General features: G+C 38.5%; 1 protein-coding gene across 1 annotated transcript in view; it reads left to right on the top strand.

Moving 5' to 3' along the window:
- Window positions 1–24,390, top strand: part of LRCH1 (leucine rich repeats and calponin homology domain containing 1) — a 191,389-nt gene that overhangs the window by 80,294 nt on the left and 86,705 nt on the right. The window contains exon 2 of the mRNA XM_040622847.1: window positions 11,868–12,012. Coding sequence (XP_040478781.1) covers window positions 11,868–12,012 — 145 coding nt within the window. The remainder of the gene's footprint in view (window positions 1–11,867; window positions 12,013–24,390) is intronic.

Below are 24,390 nucleotides of genomic sequence, written 5' to 3'. Positions count from 1 at the left end.
CACACTTCCCTCCTGTCTTCAACAGAACATTTTAAACCTAGTTTAATCCTCGAATAGATGGACTATCGCTGGATCATTGGGAGTTGTTAGTATGTTCTTGTGTCACAGCCGCATTGTGCTGTAGTGTTTAGGGGGGTCCTGGCATTGCATCTTAAAGTTTTTAATTAAAAATACTTAAAATTTAACATGTAGGTCGATTTCACTGTTCGTTACTGTTCCTTGCAAGAAGTGTACTTTCTTACGGCTGTTTCTCTTTTCCTTACGTGCTTGTTGTTTCTAAAATGCTGTGGGGCTGGAACAGTTAATAATAGCATTTGTTAGAATTGTGTTTAAGAGTAGAAAGCCTCTTTTAGAGGTTCTTTAAGTGAAATGATTATACTTTGGGGCAGGAAATCCATTGCCCTCCTCCACTCCCGCCCATATATGTGCTGGTCTTTTAAAAATCTATAATCTGATTTTTTTTTTTTTTTTGTCTGTGCTTTGGATAGGAGAGGCACAATAAAGAAATCAGTTTTTGCTGTCAACATTTCAGTAATGCATTTGTTAGTAAAAGGCCACGTACATGTAATTACCTCTTTGGTACTTTGTGGGCTTAATGGGAATCATCCGCTAATAAAATCACCGCACCAAGAGTCTAATCTGTCACTAGATGCTTTTTGGCATTTACCAAAATTAATTTCTGTTTCTTATTTCCTCCTGCAACCTTGGAAAGGGAAACCTTCGAACCAACTTATAAATTTTTCACTCAAAATACATGATTTTTTTTTTCTTTTATCTACGATTTGCTGTTATCCTGAGGCATTCATGCCTATGGTGTACTTCATGAGCTTGTCAGTTAGGTTTTCAGCTCCTTTCCAGCCCAGGCAGTATTATTTCTTGCTAGAAATACTCAGAACCCAGGGTTAGCTAGCCTAACGATAGAGACTATTCTTAGAGGGCTTCACTCTGTGCCAGGCACTGCTCTAAGGACTTTAAAGGTATCAATCATTTCATGTAATCCTTCCAGTAATTCAGTGGGGCCAGGACTGTTATTATCCTCATGTTACAGGTGAGGAAACTGAGGCATAGAGAAATTAAATCATTATTTCCAAGTCCACGCAGCAGAGTGGTGGGACCAGGATTTGAACTCAAGCTGTCTGACCTAAGAACCTGCGTTTCTACTCCATTCATTCAACAAATATTTATTAAGCCCTTAACGTATACCAGTGAACCAAGTAAAATCCCAACCTTCACGGGACTTACATTCTAGTAGGGAGAAAGAGAAAATTAATAACCATAATACATGAATAAATGGTATGTTTTGTGATGCAGTTATTTAAGGGCTAAGAAGAAAATGTAGAATAGAGTGAGGTTAAGATAGATGTTGAAACTTTAAATAGGTGTTCAGGGAAGACTCATGGCTCATACTGAGGAATTATTTAACTCATCTCTACTGTTTGATAAGAATTTTGTTGATCTGTTAGAGATGTAGCCTGAGATTTTGACCGTCTTGAAACTTTCATGAACCCGCTTATTATTTCTGTCCATTTAATGCTGGAAGCATCGGGTGGCTTCATCTCCAGAGTCAGGATGAGTCAGCCCAGGGGCTCTGCCTCACTGCCTAGGGCAGCACGCCCTTACTCCAGTGCATTTCCAAACGTGCAGGTGCCCGGGAGCACCCCCATGGGTGCTGAGTCATGGAGCTGGCTAGGCTGTCTGTACCAAGAGAAAAGTTGAAGTGAGGGGCAGTCAGATGCCAGGGGCATTGTGGAGCATGGGGAGGAAGCTCAGAAGGCACAGAAAGATGTAGCTGAGATTCTTCTAAAGAGACCCCTGCGTGCCTAGGTGCGAGGGGATATGGACTGTCCAGAGAGGGCAGGTGTTTCCAGACCATGCTTCCGCTTAAGGACTGTCCCTGCACGGTGGTCCCAGGAGTGACGTCACCAAGCAAGGGGGTGGAGATGGCCAGGCACAGTGCGTCCAGTCCTCCGTATTAGGAAAATCATAGGTCCCAAGCTCTAGTTGGTGGGTCAGGAGTTTAGATTTCTATGTGAAGCCTACCCATTTGACCCAATTTTATTGAAACATCATGCTTAGTGCTAATCTAAAATTAAACTTTCAGATAACATGTTTATATCGTTCAGCTTGAAAAATATATCCTTTGGTCTAGCCGGAGCTGGGCACGACTGTAACTTCCCAGATGAGGCCTTCTCTTCTGAGCGGAGGGCAAGGTATTGCCGATGCGGTTGGCGGCTGCACGGGTCTGTCTGCGCTTCTGCCTCACGGCCGCTGTGGCTCGTGGCTCAGGATGTCGCTGCCGGGCTGCTGGCCTCATCCAGTTCCTCCTGAGGCACCACTTTCCTTTTTCACATAAAAACAACAGCGCGCTGCTGATGGTGCTGACCGCACACCAGATTCCATCGACTGTTTTTCCACCCTCGCCTGCTTCTTTTTATTCATCTGGCTACTTTATTTTAGGGATCTGCAAAGCTTGTTTTGGCCGCGGCAAAACGTATTGTTTTATTTCTGGCTGTGCAGCTTTCATGTCGATGCTTCGATTAAGAAGCGGACGTGGGGAGGACGTGGTTCCGGGGGTTCCGGTTTGCTGCCCGGCTGTGTTTGCACAGAGAGGCGGTGCTCCCCACTCCACTCCCCTGCAGTGCAGGGCTAGCCCCCAGGGTGGGTTCGCAGCCAAGAGTGGGACAGCGTCCAGCTCGGGGTGGGAGACGCGGCGCCCGTGACACAGGCTCTTCTTTTGGAGAAAATATTTAGCGCCTGGTCAAAGGTCACTTCTGTTAGTACAGGGCTCTGGGGTCAGGGAATGTCTCCTGGTCGGGCATCTGAAATGGATCTTTTTTTTTTTTTTTTTTTTAAGCAAGAGTTACACGTATAAACAACTGACTTTCCCTATATTGCAGTCCTATGAGGCAGAATAAAAAATAGTGCGGAGCTTTCCAAGTGTCATGTCTACTGGTTTCCTTCTTGCTTCTGTCACTTAACTAGTTCTGTATCCTCAGGCAAGTTACCTAACCTCTCTGGGCCTTAGGGTCCACTCGTAACTGAGAGCTAAGACAGCACCTGCCTCACTAAGTTACGGTGAGAAATCAATGAGGAAAAAAACCCTGAATTTCTATTATGATAGCCAATTCATAATACATAAAACTCCCTTTCAGGTCGGATTGTATCAAAAACTAGTTGAGGAGGAATTTAGAATAATAATCTCAGTGACTAACAGTTAATGGTGGATCAGCTCAGGTTTGCTTTCCCAAATTAGGATTCATGGTAAAGGTACCAGTGGGCTCTCCAAATCAGGCTCCTCCTGGGGCCCCTTGTCTGCCCCTAGGATAGCGCCACCTGTTGGGCAGGCTTGGTTTAGGCAGGGAACCTGAGGGGTTGGATCATCTCTACTCAACTGCATTTCCCCAGAAGAGAGGGAAGCAACTGGACAACCAAGCAATCCTGATGCCAGAGCCACATCCTAAAATTTATGGCCATGGGCCTCAGGCTTGAGGGTTTAAAAAACTTTCTAAGTGATTCCAGCGTACCAACAAGGCTGAGAAACACTAGGCAATGTTTTATTTAGGAAAATAGCCAGCCCGTGAGCTCTACTACTATAGAAGTACCTCTGTATCTTTATAACAGAATTAGAACAGTGAACAATAAAAATTAACACACATTCCTCATCTATATTTATCTCTACCTTTAAAAGCTTACTTACCTGTCACTCAGACCTTACTGGGTCATTTCACAGCTCCTGACCCATTTGCCTGACTGGTTTTGGTTGTATTGCAAGACAAAGATTCTATTTGCCTTCTTAACACTTGCCTGTTGTCTATGAGTACTTGTTCTTTTTGTCTTCCTGGGTTGGAGAACCTTCATTGCCCCCACGTTGGTCTGTCTGTAGTAGTCCGTGGGATGGCCAGGCCTCTGGCATGGCTCTGCCCTTTCCAAGGCCAAGTTAAGGACACTCACATCTGTGTGCGCACTGTGAACCGACTGTCCTCTTACTTATTTAATTACGGCTAAGGCCTAGATTTCTTCCTTCTGTTGCTATTCCTCCTCCTCCTCTTCCCTGTCCTCCCTCCCTCCTCCTTCTTTCCCCTCTCCTCCCTCCTCCTTCTTCAAGAAGGATCAGACCTTGTTTTATTTCTTTGTTTTCCACTAACAGGAAAGAGTTTGAACAAACTTGTGTGTCATTCCCCCCTTCATCCCCCAGTATTTATAATTGGATTACCTGCTCTGGGTCATCAAAGTCAAAACATCGTAATCCAGACTGACTTCAGCCCTTCTGGACATGTTTCCCGTGGTGCTTGTGGACGCTCAAAGATACAAGGTGATTTCTGCATTAGCCTGAGGAAAGCACATGTGCCTGGTTTTTGCCCCCTTTTTCTGTCTTCCAATAATAAAGTTCATTGAGAATTCAACGATACTTAGAGACACGGAGGAGAAGTAAGTCATGTCTTTGAAAACCCGTTCTATCCTCTTCAGTGAACAGAGTGCTTACGTGGGGTTAGCGTAATTAATGGGTGAGGCCAGGATTTCTACTTACCAAGTTTCCTGTAGCTGTTTCCAGAATTTAGCCCATTAGCTGACATATTGTTTTCAGTACTTTATTTTTTGAACATCATGTTTATAACCGTCTTCCCCTCTGGGTCTGTGCATAGAACACGCTGCTTTTCTTTTGATTGCACTTTGGACAAATACAAATGCAGTGAAGATTAATTGCCGTATCTTCCTAATAACCTCGCTGAGGGACACATCATGGTCTTGCTGGCATTGTTCCGTGGAGAAAGAGTGGTCTCACGCAGGGAACTCAGTCAGGCCCTAGAGTTAGACATCCTTAGGTGTGAGTATAACTGCTTATCTCTGTGGCTCTGGGCAAGCCACTTGGGCTCTCTGAGCCTCATTTCTTCAGATGGTGGGAGTAGAGCTCCTTGGGGTGGTTTAAATGAGGTACCAGATATAAAACTCCAGGTACAGTGTGTGGCACAATGGACGTGCCTAACGGATGGTAATGCGGTTTACCCACCTGGCCTTTAGCTCTTTGTATGTACCTTTTCCCTTTTCAGCACAAGTAGAACGTCTTACCTTATTGTCTTTTCTGGGTTTGCTTCATCTCACTTTTCAAATGATAAACTCCTTAAAAGTAAGCCTATGTGCTTTTCATTTCTCCAGAAGCCATGTCCTGAGTGTATGTTGATAAATAAGTCAATAATTTATCATATGGGTAATGAACTTAAATAAGAAAGGAGAGCTTTTTTTTTTTTTTGGCCTGCTTTTCAGCTTTATTTTAACTTGAACAGTGCTGGTTTAGGCAACTGTTTTTATTTTATTTAGGCATTGAAAGGGTTTGAGCTGTGTGCAGATTTTGTAATAAATTTCTTCCCTTTTCATGTGGAAGCTGGAACATGAATGCAGGATGGTAGGAAGCACACTCATGGGTAAATTCTCACTCACAGTCGGACGTGGAGTTTCTGTTCACGCGGCTAGCAGTGTAGGCTCAGGCTTGGCGGATGCCCTTTGCTTACACCTTGTAACTTCGTTTATATTGAATAGCCTGAGTCCTTTCAGAAAAAGGGTTCCTGAAAAAATACATAGAAAATAACACAGTTAAAAGCAAGGATTAAAGGGACACCTGGGTGGCTCCGTTGGTTAAGCATCCCCAGCTCTTGATTTCAGCTTGGGTCGTGAGATGGAGCCCCGTGTCAGGCTCCAAGTGGACCATGAAGCCTGCTTGGGATTCTGTCTCTCTCCCCTCCCACTGTCCTTCCCCTCCCCCCACTGTCTTCCTCTTTCTCTCTCTCTAAATTAAAACAAACAAACAAGGATTAAAGGGGAGATATGAGATACAGTTTACAATGAGGGCAATTTAGGTTACCATGCGTGCTTCCGCTTCTCTCAGCAGGCAGGACTAACACCATGTCTTTTGAAGCGCTAAGCAGCCCTTCCCGCAGCTCCTGCTTCTGGGATGCAAAGTTGGACTGTCGGGGAAAATTACAGAGAAGGAAAAGTGCGAAAGCTCCCCCTCTAATCTGGAGATTGGGGAGGGAGACCCTAGAAAGGGGTGAGAACATAAAACATCTGTATTGTGAGTAGTAAGGAAGAGAACAGACACATACATCAATTAAAACATTATTCTAGCATTGTAAAGCCAACTGTTAGTAATGATGCTATTCGTGTTTAGCCCAGAATTAAATATTAGCCTAATTTATAAGCTATTATGTATATTATTTCTCCTACCCTTGCATCATTGTCCCCAAGTTTGAAAACAGAGCACTTTTAAAAATTAGGTTATCTGATAAGAATATAGATTTTATAATAAAAGGAATAATTTGTTAAAAATATGTGCTAGTATTTATTATATGTGGGTTTGTACTTTATAACTTTTTGTGATATTCAACTGCTGCTATTGATTATCATGAGGAAACAAAATCACTTGGATTCTGAATACTTTTGACAGAAAATACTTGAATTCTGAATACTTTTTATTCATAGAAATCTTAGATCTGAAAAGAGTGTTAGAATTCATCCAGTTGCATATACGCTAATTTTACCTGTTCAGAAACAGAGACCTGGGGAATAAACTTTCCCAAACATCTCAGGTGGTTGTAGATTTAGAACTGGTCTGCTCTCTGATTGGAGCTGTTTCTATTATTGATTTGATATCCCATGATCTTTTAAAAAGTTTGTAGTTATATGACAGCATTTCTAAACAAACAAACAAACCCTATATCCTTTTTTTTTTTTTAAAAAAAGCATTAGTGACGCTGAAACTAATAAAAACATTATTATTTAAAGTAGTTATCAAACCATTCAACTTGATGGTATCATTCTAGCAGTTCTCTGGAAAGGTAACGTTATGAATGTACAGTGAAACTTCAGTAGAATTTTTCTTTGAGTTGAGCCTGAAGGAAGCAGCACATAAAAGTTTTCTGGCAGATTTCCAGCATCGTAGCCCAGGAGGATTGCCATGTCTAGTAAAGAGTTTCAGGAAGAAAGAATGCAAGAGACTTGTGGAATTTTTTTCTGTTGAGATCCTAAGCATTCATGAAAAGAAGGTGCCTCTGTATTTCCCTTAATTAAAGAACATGGGACTTCACAGTTTGCTCAGGCTTCTTAACTCTCTTTTAAAATGAAACAAAATTCTGTATGTAGAGGATATGTGTGTGTGTGTGTGTGTGTGTATCTGTGCATATATGTACACATGTGTTTTTATACAATATAGATAACACTTGTACATATATATATGTGTGTGTGTGTATATATATATATATATATATATTGAATCTATTTCTTGGATATTTTGATGCAAAATCAAATAAGCAATGCATTCACATTTCTAAAGGTACAGCAGGGTTTATGGTGGGGGGGTCTCCCTCCCGACGCCTGTCCTCTCTGCAAGAAACCCTTTCCTCCAGAAACAACTACTTCTACCAGTTTCTTTTGCAGCTTCCAGGGATAATCTATTTATACTTATATATCTATTTACAACTATGTAAATATTCATTTAAAAACACAAATACTATATACACTGTTCTATGCCAGGCTTCTACAAAAATTTATAATATGTCTGGGAGATCATACGAGATCAGCGCATGTAAAGCTGCTTCGTTCATCTTAATGACTGCAGACCCACGCTGCATTGTGAAGTACAGTGTTTAATATTACATTCCACCACATGAAACAGTAGTATTATGCTAATATTTGTTTATCAGTTTAATTTTAGTTTTATTTATCTTTATTAATAATGTGTTAATATATAACCAGACCTCCACCGATATTTAACTTGCTCTCTATCTTTTGCTCTTTCAAACCCCGTTAAAAAAATGTCATTTGCACACGAGTTTATCTGTAGATGAGAAAGATTTCTAGGTTGAGTGAAGTAATATACATTTGTAATTTTGATTGATATTGCTAGTATGTTCTTCATTTACATTATAATGTGTTCATCAAATTTTTTGATACTTACTAGTCTAATGGGTGAAAAATATTATCCCATGTAGCTGTGATTTGCTTTGCTCTAATGTGAGTGAGGTTGATCATTTTTTCATATGCTTAAGAGCCATTTGTATTTCCTTTTCTGTGAGCCATCTGTTCTTTTTTCTTCCTTCCTCCCTCCCTTCCTCCATTCCCTCCCACCTTCCTTCCTTTCTTCCTTCCTTCTGTCCTTTTTTTTTTTTTCTGGGTTTCAGACATTATCACTGACTGTAAAAGCTCTGTCTATATATAAAAAATTAGCCTACTGGGTTTATGAATTATAGGTCTTCCCACCTGCCCCCCATTCCTTGATTGTCATGTATGTTTTTGGTGGAGTTTTGTTTGTTTTAGAATGCTATAAATTTTGTTTTATCGCGTTGAATTTATCAATCTTGCATTATGCCATTCATAGGAAGACATTTTCCATTCTAAGATCATAAAAACAAACTTCCCACGTGTTGTCCCAGTGCTGTTATGGCTTCACTTTTTTTTTTTTTTTAATTTTTTTTAATTATATTATGTTAGTCACCATACAGTACATCCCTGGTTTCTGATGTAAAGTTCAATGATTCATTAGTTGCGTGTAACACCCAGTGCACCATGCAATACGTGCCCTCCTTACTACCCATCACCGGCCTATCCCATTCCCCCACCCCCCTCCCCTCTGAAGCCCTCAGTTTGTTTCTCATAGTCCATAGTCTCTCATGCTTCATTCCCCCTTCTGATTACCCCCCCCTTTCTTTATCCCTTTCTTCCCCTGCCAATCTTCCTCTTTCTTATGTTCCATAGATGAGAGAAACCATATGATAATTGTCTTTCTCTGCTTGACTTATTTCACTTAGCATTATCTCCTCCAGTGCCATCCATGTTGCAGCAAATGTTGAGAATTCATTCTTTCTGAAAGCTGAGTTCACTTTTTTAAAGTTAATCATTTAGGGGCACCTAGTGGTTCAGGCGGTTAAGCATCTGCCTTCAGCTCAGGTTGTGATCCCAGTGTCCTGGGAATCTGTCCTGGGATCGAGGCCCGTGATAGAGCCCCAGGTCAGGCTCCCTGCTCATCAGGAAGTCTGCTTCTCCCTCTCCTCCTCCCCTACTCCGCTCCTGTGCTCTCTCTCAAGATAAATAAATAAAATCTTAAAAAAATAAAGTTAATCATTTAATTCATCTAGAATTTATTGAGATAAAAGGGGCAAAGTAGGTTATCCTTTGTTTCAGATGGCTATCCAGTTTTCCCAAACCGTTTACTGACCTTACCTCTTTTCCCTATTGACTTGAAATGCCACCTTTACTACACACTTTATTTCTATATGTATCTTTGACCCCTTTGTAGTCTGTTCCGCTGACCTTACCACCTGCCCATCATACTGCCTTATGATGTGTCTGTTAATGTCTCAGAGAGCTGGTGCCCCTCAGAGCACCTTTTGTTTTGAGAGATACCTTGCTCTTTTTGCATCATTCTGCAATATGAAATTTAAAGTCAACTTGTAACCTCAGCAAATTAAAAAATATATTTCTTAGAACTATAGTTTCTGACTTGGGCGTTCATTCCATTATACACATACAGCTTAGAGAGAATTGACACTTTTTTGATGTGGTCCTTCTTATATACAATCGTGGAATATCTTTTCAATCGTAACTTTTCTTTTTTATTGCTTAGTAGCATTTCAGAGTTTTCTTCATATAAACTGCCTATTTCTTAAGATTTTCTAGATGTTTTACTTTTGTTATTATAATAAATTAGGTTTCCTTCATTGTATCATTTTGCTAGTGTGTGTGTGTGTGTGTGTGTGTGAAGGCTATTTTTCAACATACTCATTTTCTACCCTGTACCTTTTTTGAAATAGTTTTCCTGTTGATATTTTTGGGTTTTCTGGGAAAATGATCATATTATTTGTGAACAATGATAATTCTTTTTGTTTCCAATTTTGGTTCTTCTTTTCTTTCTTTACCCATGTCATTGGATAGTAACTCCTGAACAATAATAAGTAATAATAGTGGTAGTGATGTCTTGTCTTGACTCTATTGGTAATATTTCTAGTCATTTGAGATTTAGTAATAAATAAAAAAATTCTCACTCATATGTGTGTGTGTAATTATGTAAGGAAATAGCCAACTATTCTTTTATTGAGCAATTACATTAAGAATGAATATAAATATTCTAAAATAATGTTCTGATTTATGGTGATGTTGTACCACTTGGTAAAGTTGCTAGACATCACTTAATTGTACACTTAAAATAGGTCAGTTTTATGATAGATAAGATTTACTTCCATAAAGTAGTTTTTTTTTAAGATTTTATTTATTTATTCGACAGAGAGAGAGACAGCCAGCGAGAGAGGGAACACAAGCAGGGGGAGTGGGAGAGGAAGAAGAAGGCTCATAGCGGAGGAGCCTGATGTGGGGCTCGATCCCATAACGCCGGGATCATGCCCTGAGCCGAAGGCAGACGCTTAACCGCTGTGCCACCCAGGCGCCCCATAAAGTAGTTTTTGAAAAAGAATAAATACAGTATTTTCTCAATACCTTTTAAGTACCTATAGAGGTGATCATGTGCTATTTTGCTTTTACTGTAGTTTTACGGTGAATTGTTTAAATAATACAAAATCCTTATATTCCTAGCATAAGTCCCACTTACTCATAACACGTTAATCGTTTTATGTACTGCTCAATTCTGTTTGCTAATTTTTAAATTTAGGATTTAGATTTACATAAGTATTTATGTAGAAGGGAGAGTCATAAGTAGTTTCTTTTTTGTGTATTTTCTTTGTTAGGTGTTGGTATCAATATTATACCTTACCGTTTAAATAAGTATTTAGAAACTTTCCTTCTTTTACCTTGTGTGGAATAGTTTAAATATTATCATAACTGTCCCTTTAAACCTGCTTAGAATTCACCTCTGAAGCCATCTAGGCCTGTCTTGGGTATTTATTCTCAGAAGGATAGTCAGGATAGCTCTTTGACTTCTATTTCATTATAGTATTGATCTATTTAAATTTTCTTTTTTTTTTAAATGGAGTGTGATTCCTTAAGTATATATGACATGGTATTTAATGAACATCCTGAAGTCATACTGATTGAGTCCTTCCTGGTGAGATGATCAGTAATGTTGAGTTATTGTTTTTGAGAGTGGTAGTTCTTTTTTTATATTTGGTGTTTCATGGTATTTGACAGTTACGTCTACCATTCCCAGGTTTAGAGATTAAGGACTGTTCCATATTTTTATTGTTGAGATGGTGCTATTGTAAACCACGATGTGTGTTTATACTGCTCTGCAGAGCACCATTGTTATGGTCTTTGGTAAGCTTGGGGAAGAGAGCCCAGTTTTATTGCTGGTCATGTGGCAGACACACTGCCTGTCCTTAAGAGAGACACAGTTGATTTATCTTGGTCTTGTACATTGTAGCTTTCCAGTCATTCCAGTGAATGAAGTATTTGTTTAGTATCTACTATGTGTGTAATGTGTTTGCAGAGGATATAATGTTCCAAGAGACAACATACGTTATGAATGCAAAATGGAATTAAATAAATATTATGGTAAAGATCTATATTCAGACAGATTGAAGGATACAGTTTTCATACTTGCCTAGGGGTGAATGACTTTGAAATAATTTTCAGATAGAATGGAAAGTAAATATTGATTCGGTTACTCTTTTATCTGGCCTGTATTTACAAATTAATATAGAGCTAAAACTGTTTTAGCAGTATTTTTGCTTTTCCATATGAACTAGGTAATATTCCAGGAAAAGGAAATCAACCCTGGAGTAATAGAGCTACAAAAAAAGAAAATGCTGATCTAAATTTAGATTATACTTATTTTAAAACATGTTAAGAAAAAAAAGCATTGATAGTTGATAATTGTACTGGATTATGTTGAAGATTTATTGACAAAACATTCTTTCCTTTCTTCACAGATTTATCTAAAAACAGACTGGTCGAAGTCCCAATGGAGTTGTGCCATTTTGTATCACTGGAAATTCTTAATCTGTATCATAATTGCATCAGAGTCATTCCTGAGGCCATCATTAATCTGCAGATGCTGACTTACTTAAACTTGAGGTAGGTCGACTTATAAGGATTGTAATCAAATTCAATGGAAAAACCCCCAAATAATTGTGCTTTCATTTCTATCAGGTTTTTTTTTCTCTTTGCAATTTCTGATCACCCTTTGAAGTAAATAACACAAGATTATTTAGAAACTTACCTTTCATAATAAATTTGTAGTGCCATTAATATTGTTTTTGTTGCTAGACTTCTCTGAATGTCAATATGACAAGGTATTTTGGTTTAGTGGTTTTTTTAACAATAATTTATATGGCATCATTTATACTTTTTGTCTCTTTGGTGCTTGGCTTATTGTCTTCATGTATTGATGTGGTTTTTGGAAGAGGAGGGCTAAGGGAAGTGAAAAAGGAACTTGGGGGTTGTGACAAATTGGGGCCTAGCTGGTCTTTGGGAGTTTTTATACCATTGGATTTGCTACTTAGTATTGTCCGAGACTGTTCCCTTTAGGCCATCTGAGAAGAGTCAAGAGCACTGAGCAACTCCAGCAAGATAGGAAGTTTGCTGTCTTTGTAACCCCACTCAATTAGGTCAGCATGTGCCAAGGACAGGTCAGTGGTCTGTATTGATTCCCTATTTAGGCACAGCACAGTGTAACATATTAATGCCCCCGAGTAGCCCTGAAGTTAAGAAAATCAGCTACAACAAGGCCTAGGTTTTAGACTTTGTGCTGTGACTGTCAGCTGCTCTGGCCAGATTTTGGTTCCTTGTCTCCTAAATCTTTGACTCGCACAGGATGTCAGGAGAGAGAGAGGAACTGTTATACCAAATCTGTCTCTACGATGAAAGCAAGGATCCAAAGGTCCAGCCGGAGCAAAGTCTGTACTCATGTCACTGGCATTATCTTGGTGTGTAATAAAGAGCAGCACTTGATTAGCAAGGCTTGTGCAGTGCAACAATCATGCCAAAGTGCAAAATTCCCAGTGAACCGGCTCATTAACTTATGATAGATAATAATGTCAGTTATTTTGTTGTTGGTTGGTTTGTTGGTTGGTTTGTTTTTAGTTGGCCACTGAAAGTTGTGGTCTTCTCTTGCTTTCTTTGCAGTCAAAAATGGGTTTCCACTGCATTTCATTAGGTGTGTATATCCTCCTTGGGAGTGAAAAATAAAATCCTAGTCGTGTTTTTAAGTGGCCTTCAGTTCTTCTTGGTGAATAACATGTAAGTTAGTATTAGCATAATCTAGCAGCTTGTATAGCTAACTTTTACTTCTCCAGGTTTCTAGTTCCTCTGACCATTTTGAGTTTCCTTGAATAAGTCTAAATTATTTCTGCAACAGCAGAACGTTCATTACCTTGGGAATGCCTGATGGCGTCAATGTAGTGGTGTCTGTAGGATTTGGTTCACTATTTCCCTGAAACATTGGCCCTCTAATTCCAACCTGCAGAGAGGAAATATCCCAAGAGCATATGCAGTTGGTGTGTTTACTGACCTAGGTCTGTCCTGCTGTGACTTTTTCACCTCCAGTAGTCCTATATGCAACACGTAAGAAGATTTAACTTTGTACTGTTATGCTAAGTCCATACACAATGAGAAACTTCTGGATATAGATGACATATCTCTTCTGGGATGATACGAACTATAAAATCCTACAAATGGGAGATAATCTAATCTTAAAATTTATATTATGTTTTAAAAGCACTAATACAGTTGGTTTGGTGTGATGATTTTCATGTTGGGCTTAGTTGAGAGTAGAATAATATTGCTATCTTCAGATGGCAGAAAGGATATATTGAAGTGTGGGTCTCAGGATCCTTTCAGGCAAGAACGATGAGAATCGTGGAGACTGACGATGCTGAAGAGGAACCATGTGGGTATATTGTAAACAGTTTTGTGGTGAATTCCTAGGTCATAGGAAAAAGAAAGAAAAAAAGGGACTACTGAACACCCAACTCTTTAAGCGTTGTTTTCTGTTTAATTCCTTGTTTGCCTCTATCTTTTCTTCCCTTTATATAGTTCACTTTTATCTTGTGTTGTTTTCTTTGCTCACATCTCAACTTTAATATTACTGTGCTTTAAGACATATTCTATAGTGTCGAATCCCGACTCTTCAAAGGAATTGTTAACTACATGGAGATAATAAAGAAAAAGCATGTCTCTTACTTTTCAGAGGTGTTACATCAGGGTATATGAAAAATGCGTGTATGTCCTTGGGGTGCCTGGGTAGCTCATTTGGTTAAGCATCCAAATCTTGATTTTGGTTCAGGTCATGACCTCAAGGTTATGAGATCGAACCCCACGAAGGGCTCCGTGCTAGGCGTGGAGCCTGCTTAAGATTCTCTCTCCCCACATTGCATCAAAAACTGGGGATGTACTGTATGGTGACTAGTATAACAAAATAAAAATTATTAAAAAAAAAAAGATTCTCTCTCCTCCTCTCCCTCTGCCCCCTCTCACCGCTCATGCACGCTGTCTCTCTCCCTAAGAAAGAAAGAAAGAAAGAAAGAAAGAAAGAAAGAAAGCAGAAAAAAAAAACTTAGGTACATCCTCTAAACTCTTTGAAAGACAGGTAGTATACACACACACACACACACACACACACACACACGATTATTTTTGATACCTCTTTTAAGTTTATTTCGTAAGTATAAATGTGTAACATAAAATAATAACATATGGCAAGCTTTAAAGTAACCAGGAGGATGGTCACCTGGTTCAATTTTAAAGCCTTTAACTCCTGATTTATGGGTTTGGTGGGAACATGTCTTCTGAGAATTGGACTCCTGGAATTGAGTTATTTCTCTGTTTGGTAGTGATTTGAAGTGGAATGTTGTATTTGCCTAAAGGATTTATTGTAGCTTGTAAAATAGTAGATGGCTGTCACATCTGCTTATTTGCAGTTATGTAATAACGTCTGAAAAATACCAGTGGCCTCTAATGAAATTGTTAGCTCTTGTAACATGCTGAGTGATATCATCTGCATGGTAGCGGTGTCCGTGTGCGTTCTTCCTGTCCTCAAACTCCTACCCCACTCCCAGCCACCCTTAAGCTGGTGACCAGGGGGACATTGAGAATATTGTGCTTGTGTGAGATCATGATATACGTCCCCTCCTCGATATCCAGGATCGGGTGTTATGGCCTTTTCAGGTCTTTTGTGCCTGTCATGAAAATTAAGTCAGCAAAATAAAATATATTTCTTCTTGGGTATAGTGTAGGGGCATGTTGGACTCCGGTTAACTTTAGCCTGTGGAGGAGAGGCTGCCAATCCGTTTGCTTGAAAAGGAAGCAAGGGACTCAGGACTGCAGACATACTGCCTCATAGAAGAACTACCGAGTTGTCTTCAGCACGGTTTTTTTTTTTTTCTGTGATAAATGGGGTATTCTGCCAAGAAAAGGAGCTTATGTTTTAGACAGAAATATATAATCAAGTCATGACATTATCACCAATTTAGATGTATCGGGGGAAATCTTTATGAGTTTCAAAAAATTAAAGAAAAAAGTAAATTGCTTTCAAGCATACACTTAAGATAGACTGTATTAACCATAGCAGGTTCCGAAACAGCTTTAACAAATAGGCAAGTTCATCAGGTTTTATAAATAAGTACCTGGAGATACTTTCTCTTCTGTGGTACTTAGGGGTTTTTCCTCTTATTTCTATTAACTATGAATCAAGAGCCGTGAGATAAGGTAGCGCAGAGAAGCTGCTTTTCAAATGTTCACAGATTTCATGTTTCTATACTTAAAATTAAACATGGCCTCACAGTATTTTTAGTCTTTTCTCTTTTTTAATAGTTCACATGTGGAAATCACTAGTTTTTATGTTTCAAAGTAGGAGGGTTGCCATATGAAGCTACGCTGAGTTGGCGGCAAACATTCAAAATTGATCACACCCTCTGAGATATATTGGCTATTGCAGCGGAGTAAACGGCCGTAAGTATGTGATGGTCACGGTGGTGACGATGACAATGAAGATGATGGCGGCGGCGGTGGTGATGTGCCACTGCCTGCACAGCTTGCCGGCTGATGCGATCTCTCAGAGATGTTATCTTTAAATGTCAAATGGCCGCGTAGTGCCAGAAGCCCCATTCCTGTCTTAGACCAGAGATGGGTCTGATTAGCACATGCAGAATGAAACTGTTCGCTGTGAAATACAGTGAAAAACACTTCAGCATTTTCCCACATGCTAGAAATGTCAGATCCGTGGAAAACATTAATTTATTGCTGTTTATGTAGCCTGTGTTTGAAGGCTCTGGGCTTTTAATCTTTGCTTCTCGGTATTCACAGCGAAAGGTCACGCTAGTTTAGTGGAGGTGCCACTGTGTTTCTTCCTGTTATAAAGTGTCTTAATCCCAGACATGTGGCCAAGAACAATAAAAATGATTAAGCAAGACCTGTTCCTATATAGGAGCAAACACTTTGAACCTGAGCTCCACAGGAAAGCCTTACAAAGTTTAAAATCTATTTTAAGGTGCTGGGGAGGTTGTTGTTGATGAGACCCATGAAGAAAATGTACCTTACAAAATAGAACAACCTGAAGCAACAGAACTCTTGGCTGGAACCGTAGAGGTGCCATGAATCTAAGAATAGGGACTTCAGGTTTTAAAAGTTACGTCTCAGAGAGGTTCAGGAGTCGAAGCTGCAAAAAAAATGAGAGTTCTTTACAGCATTTGATCATACTGCTTCCAGAGCTCTTGTTGGGCGGTTTTACTTTCTGAGGGTGAGACACAGAAAACGGGAGCTGGCTTTTTCATTAGACACCCCTAGGGTGCCTTGGGGGCTCGGTTGGTGAAGCATCTGACTCTTGGTTTCACCTCAGGTCATGGTCTCAGGGTCTTGAGATAGAGCTCCGTGTTGGGCTCTGCGCTCAGCGCTGAGTCTGCTTGTCCCTCTCCCTCTGCTCCTCTCCCTGCACTCTCTCTCTCTCTCATAAATAAATAAAATCTTAAAAAAAAAAAAAAAGTAGCTCCTATCTCTACCGGTACATTTAAGAGTCGTTTCTGAGGCATTGCCTGTAAAGAAAAGGGCAGCCTATTGAACAAAATGTTATCACACCATAAAAGGAATCTGGTTTGGATGCTTTTTCTGAAGCCTGGCATCCTTTTTGGCTCCTAAACAATGTGCAGAAAGAGCCAGCTTCCTGATGGCCATGTAACCTGTATCCCCACATTCCTTGGGGGGAGGTCATTCTGAGAAATAATCTTTAATCCTAAGAACGTCTCCCTATTTGAAGGATGAGGAAGAGCATCTTGCCTACGAGGGTTGCCTCGGAAAGCATGGATTTTACATATTTTTGTGAACTAAAAATTAATTTTCTTTGTTCTTAAGAATTTTATTTTATCCCTAAGAAATGCACCTCTTCTTGCACTGACATCTCTGAAGAAAGCCTCAATTGTAAGATAGCATTTATTCTTTCTAGAAAGTGAGAAAAGAGATGGTGTCTTCCTACACTGGAAAAGGGGAGGAGTTTTGTTCAATTCAAGACAAACTTCTATCCCAAATCCTTTTATGAAGATCTTATTTTATTTTCAAAGGGAAAGTGAGATATTTTGGAACTGGCCTTTGGTAGCTAGGTTGTGTTTTATGATCAGCNNNNAGACACCAAAACACAGTGAACTGTGTTGGAATTTGGAAACATCGTCTTAAAATTTGCAAATGTTTTTTGTAGAATGCTATAGTTGGAAGTGGCCCTTGGGTCATTAGTTGCACAAGCAGCAGTGTATGGGTTAAGCCTTGTTTTTTCTAGTGTGCTCACTGGGCATTCATTTTCAAGGCAGAGCCTAGAGACAGTGGTCCCTAAAAATTGCAATCTATTTATAATTTGCAATGCCTATAAAATTATGTACATTGGCATTGGTACCTAATGGCTTTTACTGAGTGTGAATGAGTTAATAGTAGGATATTTCTTACCAGATTCCATTCCTTTTAGTATAATTCATACTTGGCAAGACTTCCAAAGAGGATTTTTCCATTATACATGTCACCTGATCACAGACGTTGTTTTAGATCAGTGTTTGTATTAAACAGAGGAACAGAGAGACACAAAAGGGACATTATGGCTTTGATGGCTAGAGCACTGTCAGAATGTGTTTTTTTCAGTTCTGCTTCTCATCTTAATGGAGTTCTTAAGATCTTTGTGCTGCAGATTTTCCCTCCAAAAATGGGGTAAATACCTACTCCTAATTGATTATATAGATGTTTTGTTTATAGTAATTCTCAGAGTTTTTTCTGCAAGCCCAAATGAACAAGATGCAAATTACATTTGTTTTTCTAACTGGACAGGTAAAGACCCTTTGAAACATTGTCATTTCATCAATAATCAATTTATTCTGTTTACCCTAAGAACACTGTAGTTTGCCAAGTCTTATAACAAGTCCTGTCATCAAGAAGAGGAAAAGAGAAAAGGAAGGTATACACAATGATGAGGGTGTGGATTTTTGGAATACTCTTCATCACCGTCGTCATCATCATCACCTCTTAATAGCTAAATAGGATTTAGCTGGTACACCATCATATTTGGGTCCTTCAACAGCCCTTTACTTTAGATAGGAGACAGGAATGTGATTTATTCCCCAGCCACACCAGTTCATAAATAAGAATAACAGAAATTAGTGGAATTTATTTTTATGACATTTCTAGTTTGCCTGGCATTTTCACTTTTGTTATCTTGTCTGACATTAACAATGCTTGATTGCATTCCTTGTCCTTTGGGACAGTTTCATAATCTTAAAAACAGTTGTTAGAGAATTGTCTAGGAGACCAGCCTAGCTGTTTAAGTAAGGGGGGAGGGCTTTTGTAATTTTAAAAATTTCTACTGTATCTATAGTTGGTTTGCCTTTCTAATTCCTGATTCTGTGAATTTGTGTTTTCCTTTATTCATTTTTTTAAAAGTTTATCTGTTTTGGTTGTGTATTTTTTTGGTTAGATCAGCTTTTAATTTTAGTGACCAACTTTTTTTAGATTTTTATCTTTTATTTCAATTAGTTTCTGATTTTTATCTGTCAGATTTCCGTCTATTTTCTTTTTTCTTTTTTTTTTTTTAAGATTTTATTTATTTATTTGACAGAGAAAGAGAGACAGCCAGCAAGAGAGGGAACACAAGCAGGGGGAGTGGGAGAGGAAGAAGCAGGCTCCCAGTGGAGCAGGGAGCCCGATGTGGGGCTCGATCCCAGGACCCTGGGATCACGCCCTGAGCCGAAGGCAGACGCTTAATGACTGAGCCACCCAGGCGCCCCCCGTCTGTCTATTTTCTTATATGTTTATTCTTTTTCTAATTTCTGGAGTTTGGGATATGTATTCATTAATCTCTTATTTTTTTTTCCTCATAGGAGCATTTAAGGTTGTGGATTTCCCTGTATGTAGCACTTTAGCTGATTCCTAAAAGTTGTGATGTGTCATGTTTTTAAACTCACTCTTAAAACTTTTCTAATTTTCAGTATTACTTCTTTGACTCATGAGTTTGCTAGAATATATTTTTAAAGTTGCTTTTTAAAATTGATTTTTAATATTAGTGTATTGCATTTAGGGAATATTTTATTTGATGTTGATTCTTTACATTGGTTGAGATTTACATTATAGCCTATGCATAGTAAATATTCCACGTGTGCTTGAGAAGAATGTATGTCCTTCCAAGTGTTGCATGTGGGTTCCAGGAAATCCATTAAGTATAACTTTTTAATTTGGAGGCTCACATCTCCTTTACCGTAAGACATTTTTTGTCTGCTTAATATATATCTGTTACTGAGAGATGCACTTTAAGCAAAATAGGATGATTGTAGATTTGCTTTTTTCCCTGTAATTCCATCAATTCTTAATGTATGTATTTTAAGACAAAGTTATAGGCCAAGTATTTTGAGCCCAAGTTGAAAAGAATATGTCTTTCTTGCAAACTGCAGGTTTCTTCATTGTGTAGTGATTCACTTTATCCCGAAAATGCTTTTTTTGACTTACAGTCTATTGTATATGAAATTAATACTTACATCTTAGCTTACTTTTGGTGGCTTTTGCTCGCACATATCTTTTCATTTTTTTTACTTTTCAACCTTAGTTTCAGTATGTATGTATGTGGACTTACATTTTTCTTTTCATTTTGTATTTTTTTATCAAGATTATTATTGCCTTCCCCCCCCGACCTTTCCTTTGTTCTATTGAATATTCCAAGTTTTATGTATTCTAATCTTTTTCTTCCTCTGGTTTGGAAGTTAGTCATTATATCTTTACACTTTTAATTGAAAGGTTGCCTATGTAAATTGGTAACATGAATATTTGACTTACAAAAGCCCAAAGTTCTAAAGGTAAAAAATACCTCTTCCATCTTCCTTGAAGTAATAATGTTCGTAGAGAGCTTTCATTTTAAGTGTCCCTCTACAAACTTATATATTATTTTTATTCTTTATTTTAGGTCCATCTTGCTTTTTACCTCGAATTGAGTTAACTGATGCTTATTTGTGTGTGTATATCTATATCTATCTCTCTATCTATATTTTTTAAACCAGATTCTCTACTTTTTCATCTCACTCTTTTTAGGGTCAATTTCCTTCTTTATAACATGCATTTTTAAGAAGTTCATTCAGTGATGGTATGCTTGTGGTAAATACAGTATTTTTCTGAAATGTCTTTTCCCCTCATTCTTGAGAGAAGGTTCAATTCTTTGGCTAAAATTTTAGGTTGTATTAGTGTAAAGTTTTAAGTTACAGTTCTTTTCTATTGTATTTTAAAGATAGTATGTTTTCTGACCTTTGTTTTGTTATAGAGAAATCCTTTGCTAGTCTAAATGTTTTAGGCCCGTGGAGAATTTTCCGTGCTTTTCCTTTTGATTTCTCCCCATACCTTCTTTTTATCTTTGTTGCTCTATATTTTTTGCTACGTTACGTATAGGTGTATATTATTTTGGTTTTGATATAGCAAAGCTATAAACTTTGTTTTGCTTCCTGAGCCTGAGGATTCATGTCTTTCATCAACCCTAGAAAAATTTTAGTCCTTGTTTTCTTTCATATTGCCCCTTCCTCTGTTTTTCTATGATTTCTGCCTTATTGGGTACTCCCTATTAGTTAACTTCAAATCTTTCATTCTTCCTCATTTCTTAGTATCCTATATAGCTCTCAGTTCTTTATATTTGGGGCAGTTTTCAAACATGAGAATGCATGTAAGCATATTGAAAGTGGAAGTACAGTAATACTTTGAAAGCAGGAAAAATTGTTGTACCGTGGGATGCTCAGTTGAAAAGACTGCCAGTGATAGGAGTGTATAGCACAAGAACTCTGTATTTGGGCTCATTACTGAGATCTGATGCACTCTCTTACCCTTATAATGGTATACTTTGTTGGTTAGCTAAAAACAAACTTTCACTTGGTACTGAATTTCTAGGAGTTAAGTTATTTTATTATAAAATTAGTTGGGAACAAGTCTTGACGCCTTTGACCCATGAAACTGGAACCTATGAGAATTTGACTTCTTAATCTTCAGTCCTTTCTTTGTTGACTTCTGCCTTTCCTGTCTTGTCAGCATCCTCCATACCTTCTTTCCCTGGTGTCTTAAATTGAGGGTCAGATGGAATTAGGGCATTATGAAGGCGAGTAGGTTTTGACTGCAGTCTGGAGGCGTAAGGGCCAAGCCAGGACTTCACTTTGGTTTTCTTTGTGTTCTTATTTGCTTGTTAGTGACAATTACAGTGACAGGGCAAATAAAAAAGTTTTTATAAATAAGAGTTACTTTTGTGAAAAGAGACACAGTATTGTTTTTTCTCAGTTTCCCAATTCAAATCTAAATGCATGGCTTCATTTTCAAAAGTAAAAAAACATATGCTATCCTAGCTGGAAAATTGTAGAATATGATGTTAAAAATATTATCCTACTTCTGAAAGGAATGCTTGTGCTCTGAGAGCTCAGGTAGGGGAAATCTTGATAAAATAATGTAGCCAAGAATTTCAGCATGCATGATAATCCTAAATAGCACTTTTCCCAGGTAGATAAGTTAAGTCAAGAATAAATACATATTCTGTGGTTCTTTATCTAGAAGCATTCAAGGAATTGAATGTTTAGGCAACAAAGGGTATAATTGTGATGTGAGCGGTTGATTCTGTGAGGCTTTTTTTTTTTTTTTTTAATCTCTTGCCATTTCTTGGAACACCTTTACACTCTCTGGACCAGATGGACTGTCAGGACAGATGGAATGAGATAATCTCTTTGAACAGTGAGAAAATAACCAGAAGATTTGGGTCGCTTTCAGAGTTGGATCATGTGGAACTGTGTTATCTATTAATCTAAGCATATCTACCCTCACCTCATGAAATCAGGCAGTGTTTTTCTGTTACGCCATTTGGCAAGCCAAGGCAGAAAGGAATTTGAAAATAACATAAGAAAATTGACCCCTTCTACTCAGTGATTAATTCGTCTATTCATGGATAGAAAATAATAGATCTGGAGAAAACTTACCTGCCAGACTCCATAGGAGAAAAAAATTGTTTATTTCTAACCTCAGTGATGCCATTGGATCAATTAAGGAATAAGCAGAACATTGTTTCCCCAGAGTATATTCTATGGAAAAATGTTGTGTTGGATATAGGTATACTTAAAAAACAAAAAAAAAAACACAAAAAACCCAAAAGCATGTATTGTACTAATCTGCACCGTGTGTCTCCAAGCAACACAGAACTCTTCCCTTTTTTTTTTGTGAGGCCTGCCTATTAGCATCTCCCAGACTGGTGCCTTCCAGGACATCAGTTTGTAAACACTAATTTAGAAGAATTTTTATCACCCACTGATTCCTTTAAGAACTGACCTCATGCCTAAAAAGGATGAGATTAAAAAGTATGTCCATTCATGATGTTATATTCAGTGGCCCAGTCATTCATATGGACTATATGTATTGAAGGGAAAAATGAAATATAAGTAGAAGACAGAAGGGCCCAGAAAACACTAAAGCACAAAGTGTGTTACACAGACTGCCATCCAAGCTGATTTATTTTTTATTTAGTATGTTAAAATATATATAAATATTTATTTGTTTGTTTATTATTATTTATTAGCTATCAAGTAAAATATGCAATTTTTTGAGAAAAAATTAAGTAATGCAAAGTACAAACAATATATCAGTCCTTCGCCAGTACTCAAATAATTGCTCATATTTTGTGATATTTGCTTATAAGTTTTTTTTTTCCTTTTCCCCAGTTCCTTTCTTTATAGGATTGAACTTTTTTTGTAGGGGATGAGAGGATTTTTTGCAGAGGTTTTGAGAGCTCAATATTATATAGTGAAGAAAAGAATGACCTTGACCAGAAGTCTGAAGCAGCTGAAAGAGTCTTTAACTGTCTGCACTGAAATTTTATTGTTGAAATGCCACATCCCTATAGTTGAAATAATTACCCGTTAAAGGGTAATTCTTTAAAAGAAGGTAAAATCAGGACTCTCATACAAATATAATATCCATCAAAGATTGTATATCATTCATTAATTAACGAAGGAGCCAGTAAGATATTATAGCCTGTTTAAGGGAGAATTCAGCACGTGGGCAGACACACACACACACACACACACACACACACACACTAGTGGGCTGGCTGAAATGAATTTATGTATGGTTGCAAGACGGCTGTCATCATTTGCAGTCCTGCCACACTCATCACAATTTGTCTGTGCTTCTGTGCACAAAAATTATTTGCCTTCCTATCAGTCGGTTTTACAACAAGTTACAGGGCTGTAAGATAACTCAGACATTGAAAGGCAGGCGAACCTTGAAGGGTATACTAGACAAGACCCCGAGCAGTGATTTCTGCCCGTTTCAAAATCAGTTATGATTTTCCTGATATGCTAAGTAATTTCATTTATATCACTGCATGCGAGAATTGTGCAGCTGTATGAACTATTTGAACAGGATAGTAAGTAGAAGAAAAAATTAAGCAGTGGTATTCACTGGGGATTGTGAAACTCTTCTTGCATAACCTGTGTCCCAAAGACTGTGAGAGGCTGTGTGCCGGTGGGTGGCGGGGCAGGATTGAAGAGGCAGAGCTTGTGCTCTGAGGGCAACACGGGTACCTTTGTCTGGCCAGGCATTTGAATGGGTGACCTTCCGGAAACTTAAGTAAACTGTTAGGAGTAGTGGGCCCTCCCTCCCGTATGTTATTTCCAGGGAGAGACCACTGTGACCTCCTTACCAAGAGGAAAGAACAGCCTAGAATCTTGGGCAGAGGCAGCCTTTGAGCAATTGACAGTGGGGCCCAAAGTCTGCAGACACTTGTTTACAGAGTTGTTAGGACGAGCCTGGCCTCCTTCGCTCCCCCTTACAGGAGAGCATCCATAAAGGAAGTCTCACTTTATTTGCTAAGAGTCACTAATCTTTTATCTTCTGTCTTGAGACACCCGGTAGGAAATACCTGCTGCTACAGCGTTTTTAAAATAAATGTCCGATGTTAAAGTGGGACATCAGCTCAGAGAGATGTTG

Source organism: Ursus maritimus, unplaced genomic scaffold, assembly GCF_017311325.1.
Source record: "Ursus maritimus isolate PB19 unplaced genomic scaffold, ASM1731132v1 scaffold_10, whole genome shotgun sequence".
Taxonomy (NCBI): domain Eukaryota; kingdom Metazoa; phylum Chordata; class Mammalia; order Carnivora; family Ursidae; genus Ursus; species Ursus maritimus.
Note: the sequence above shows the minus strand (reverse complement) of the source record. Positions and strands in the feature narration are given on the sequence as shown.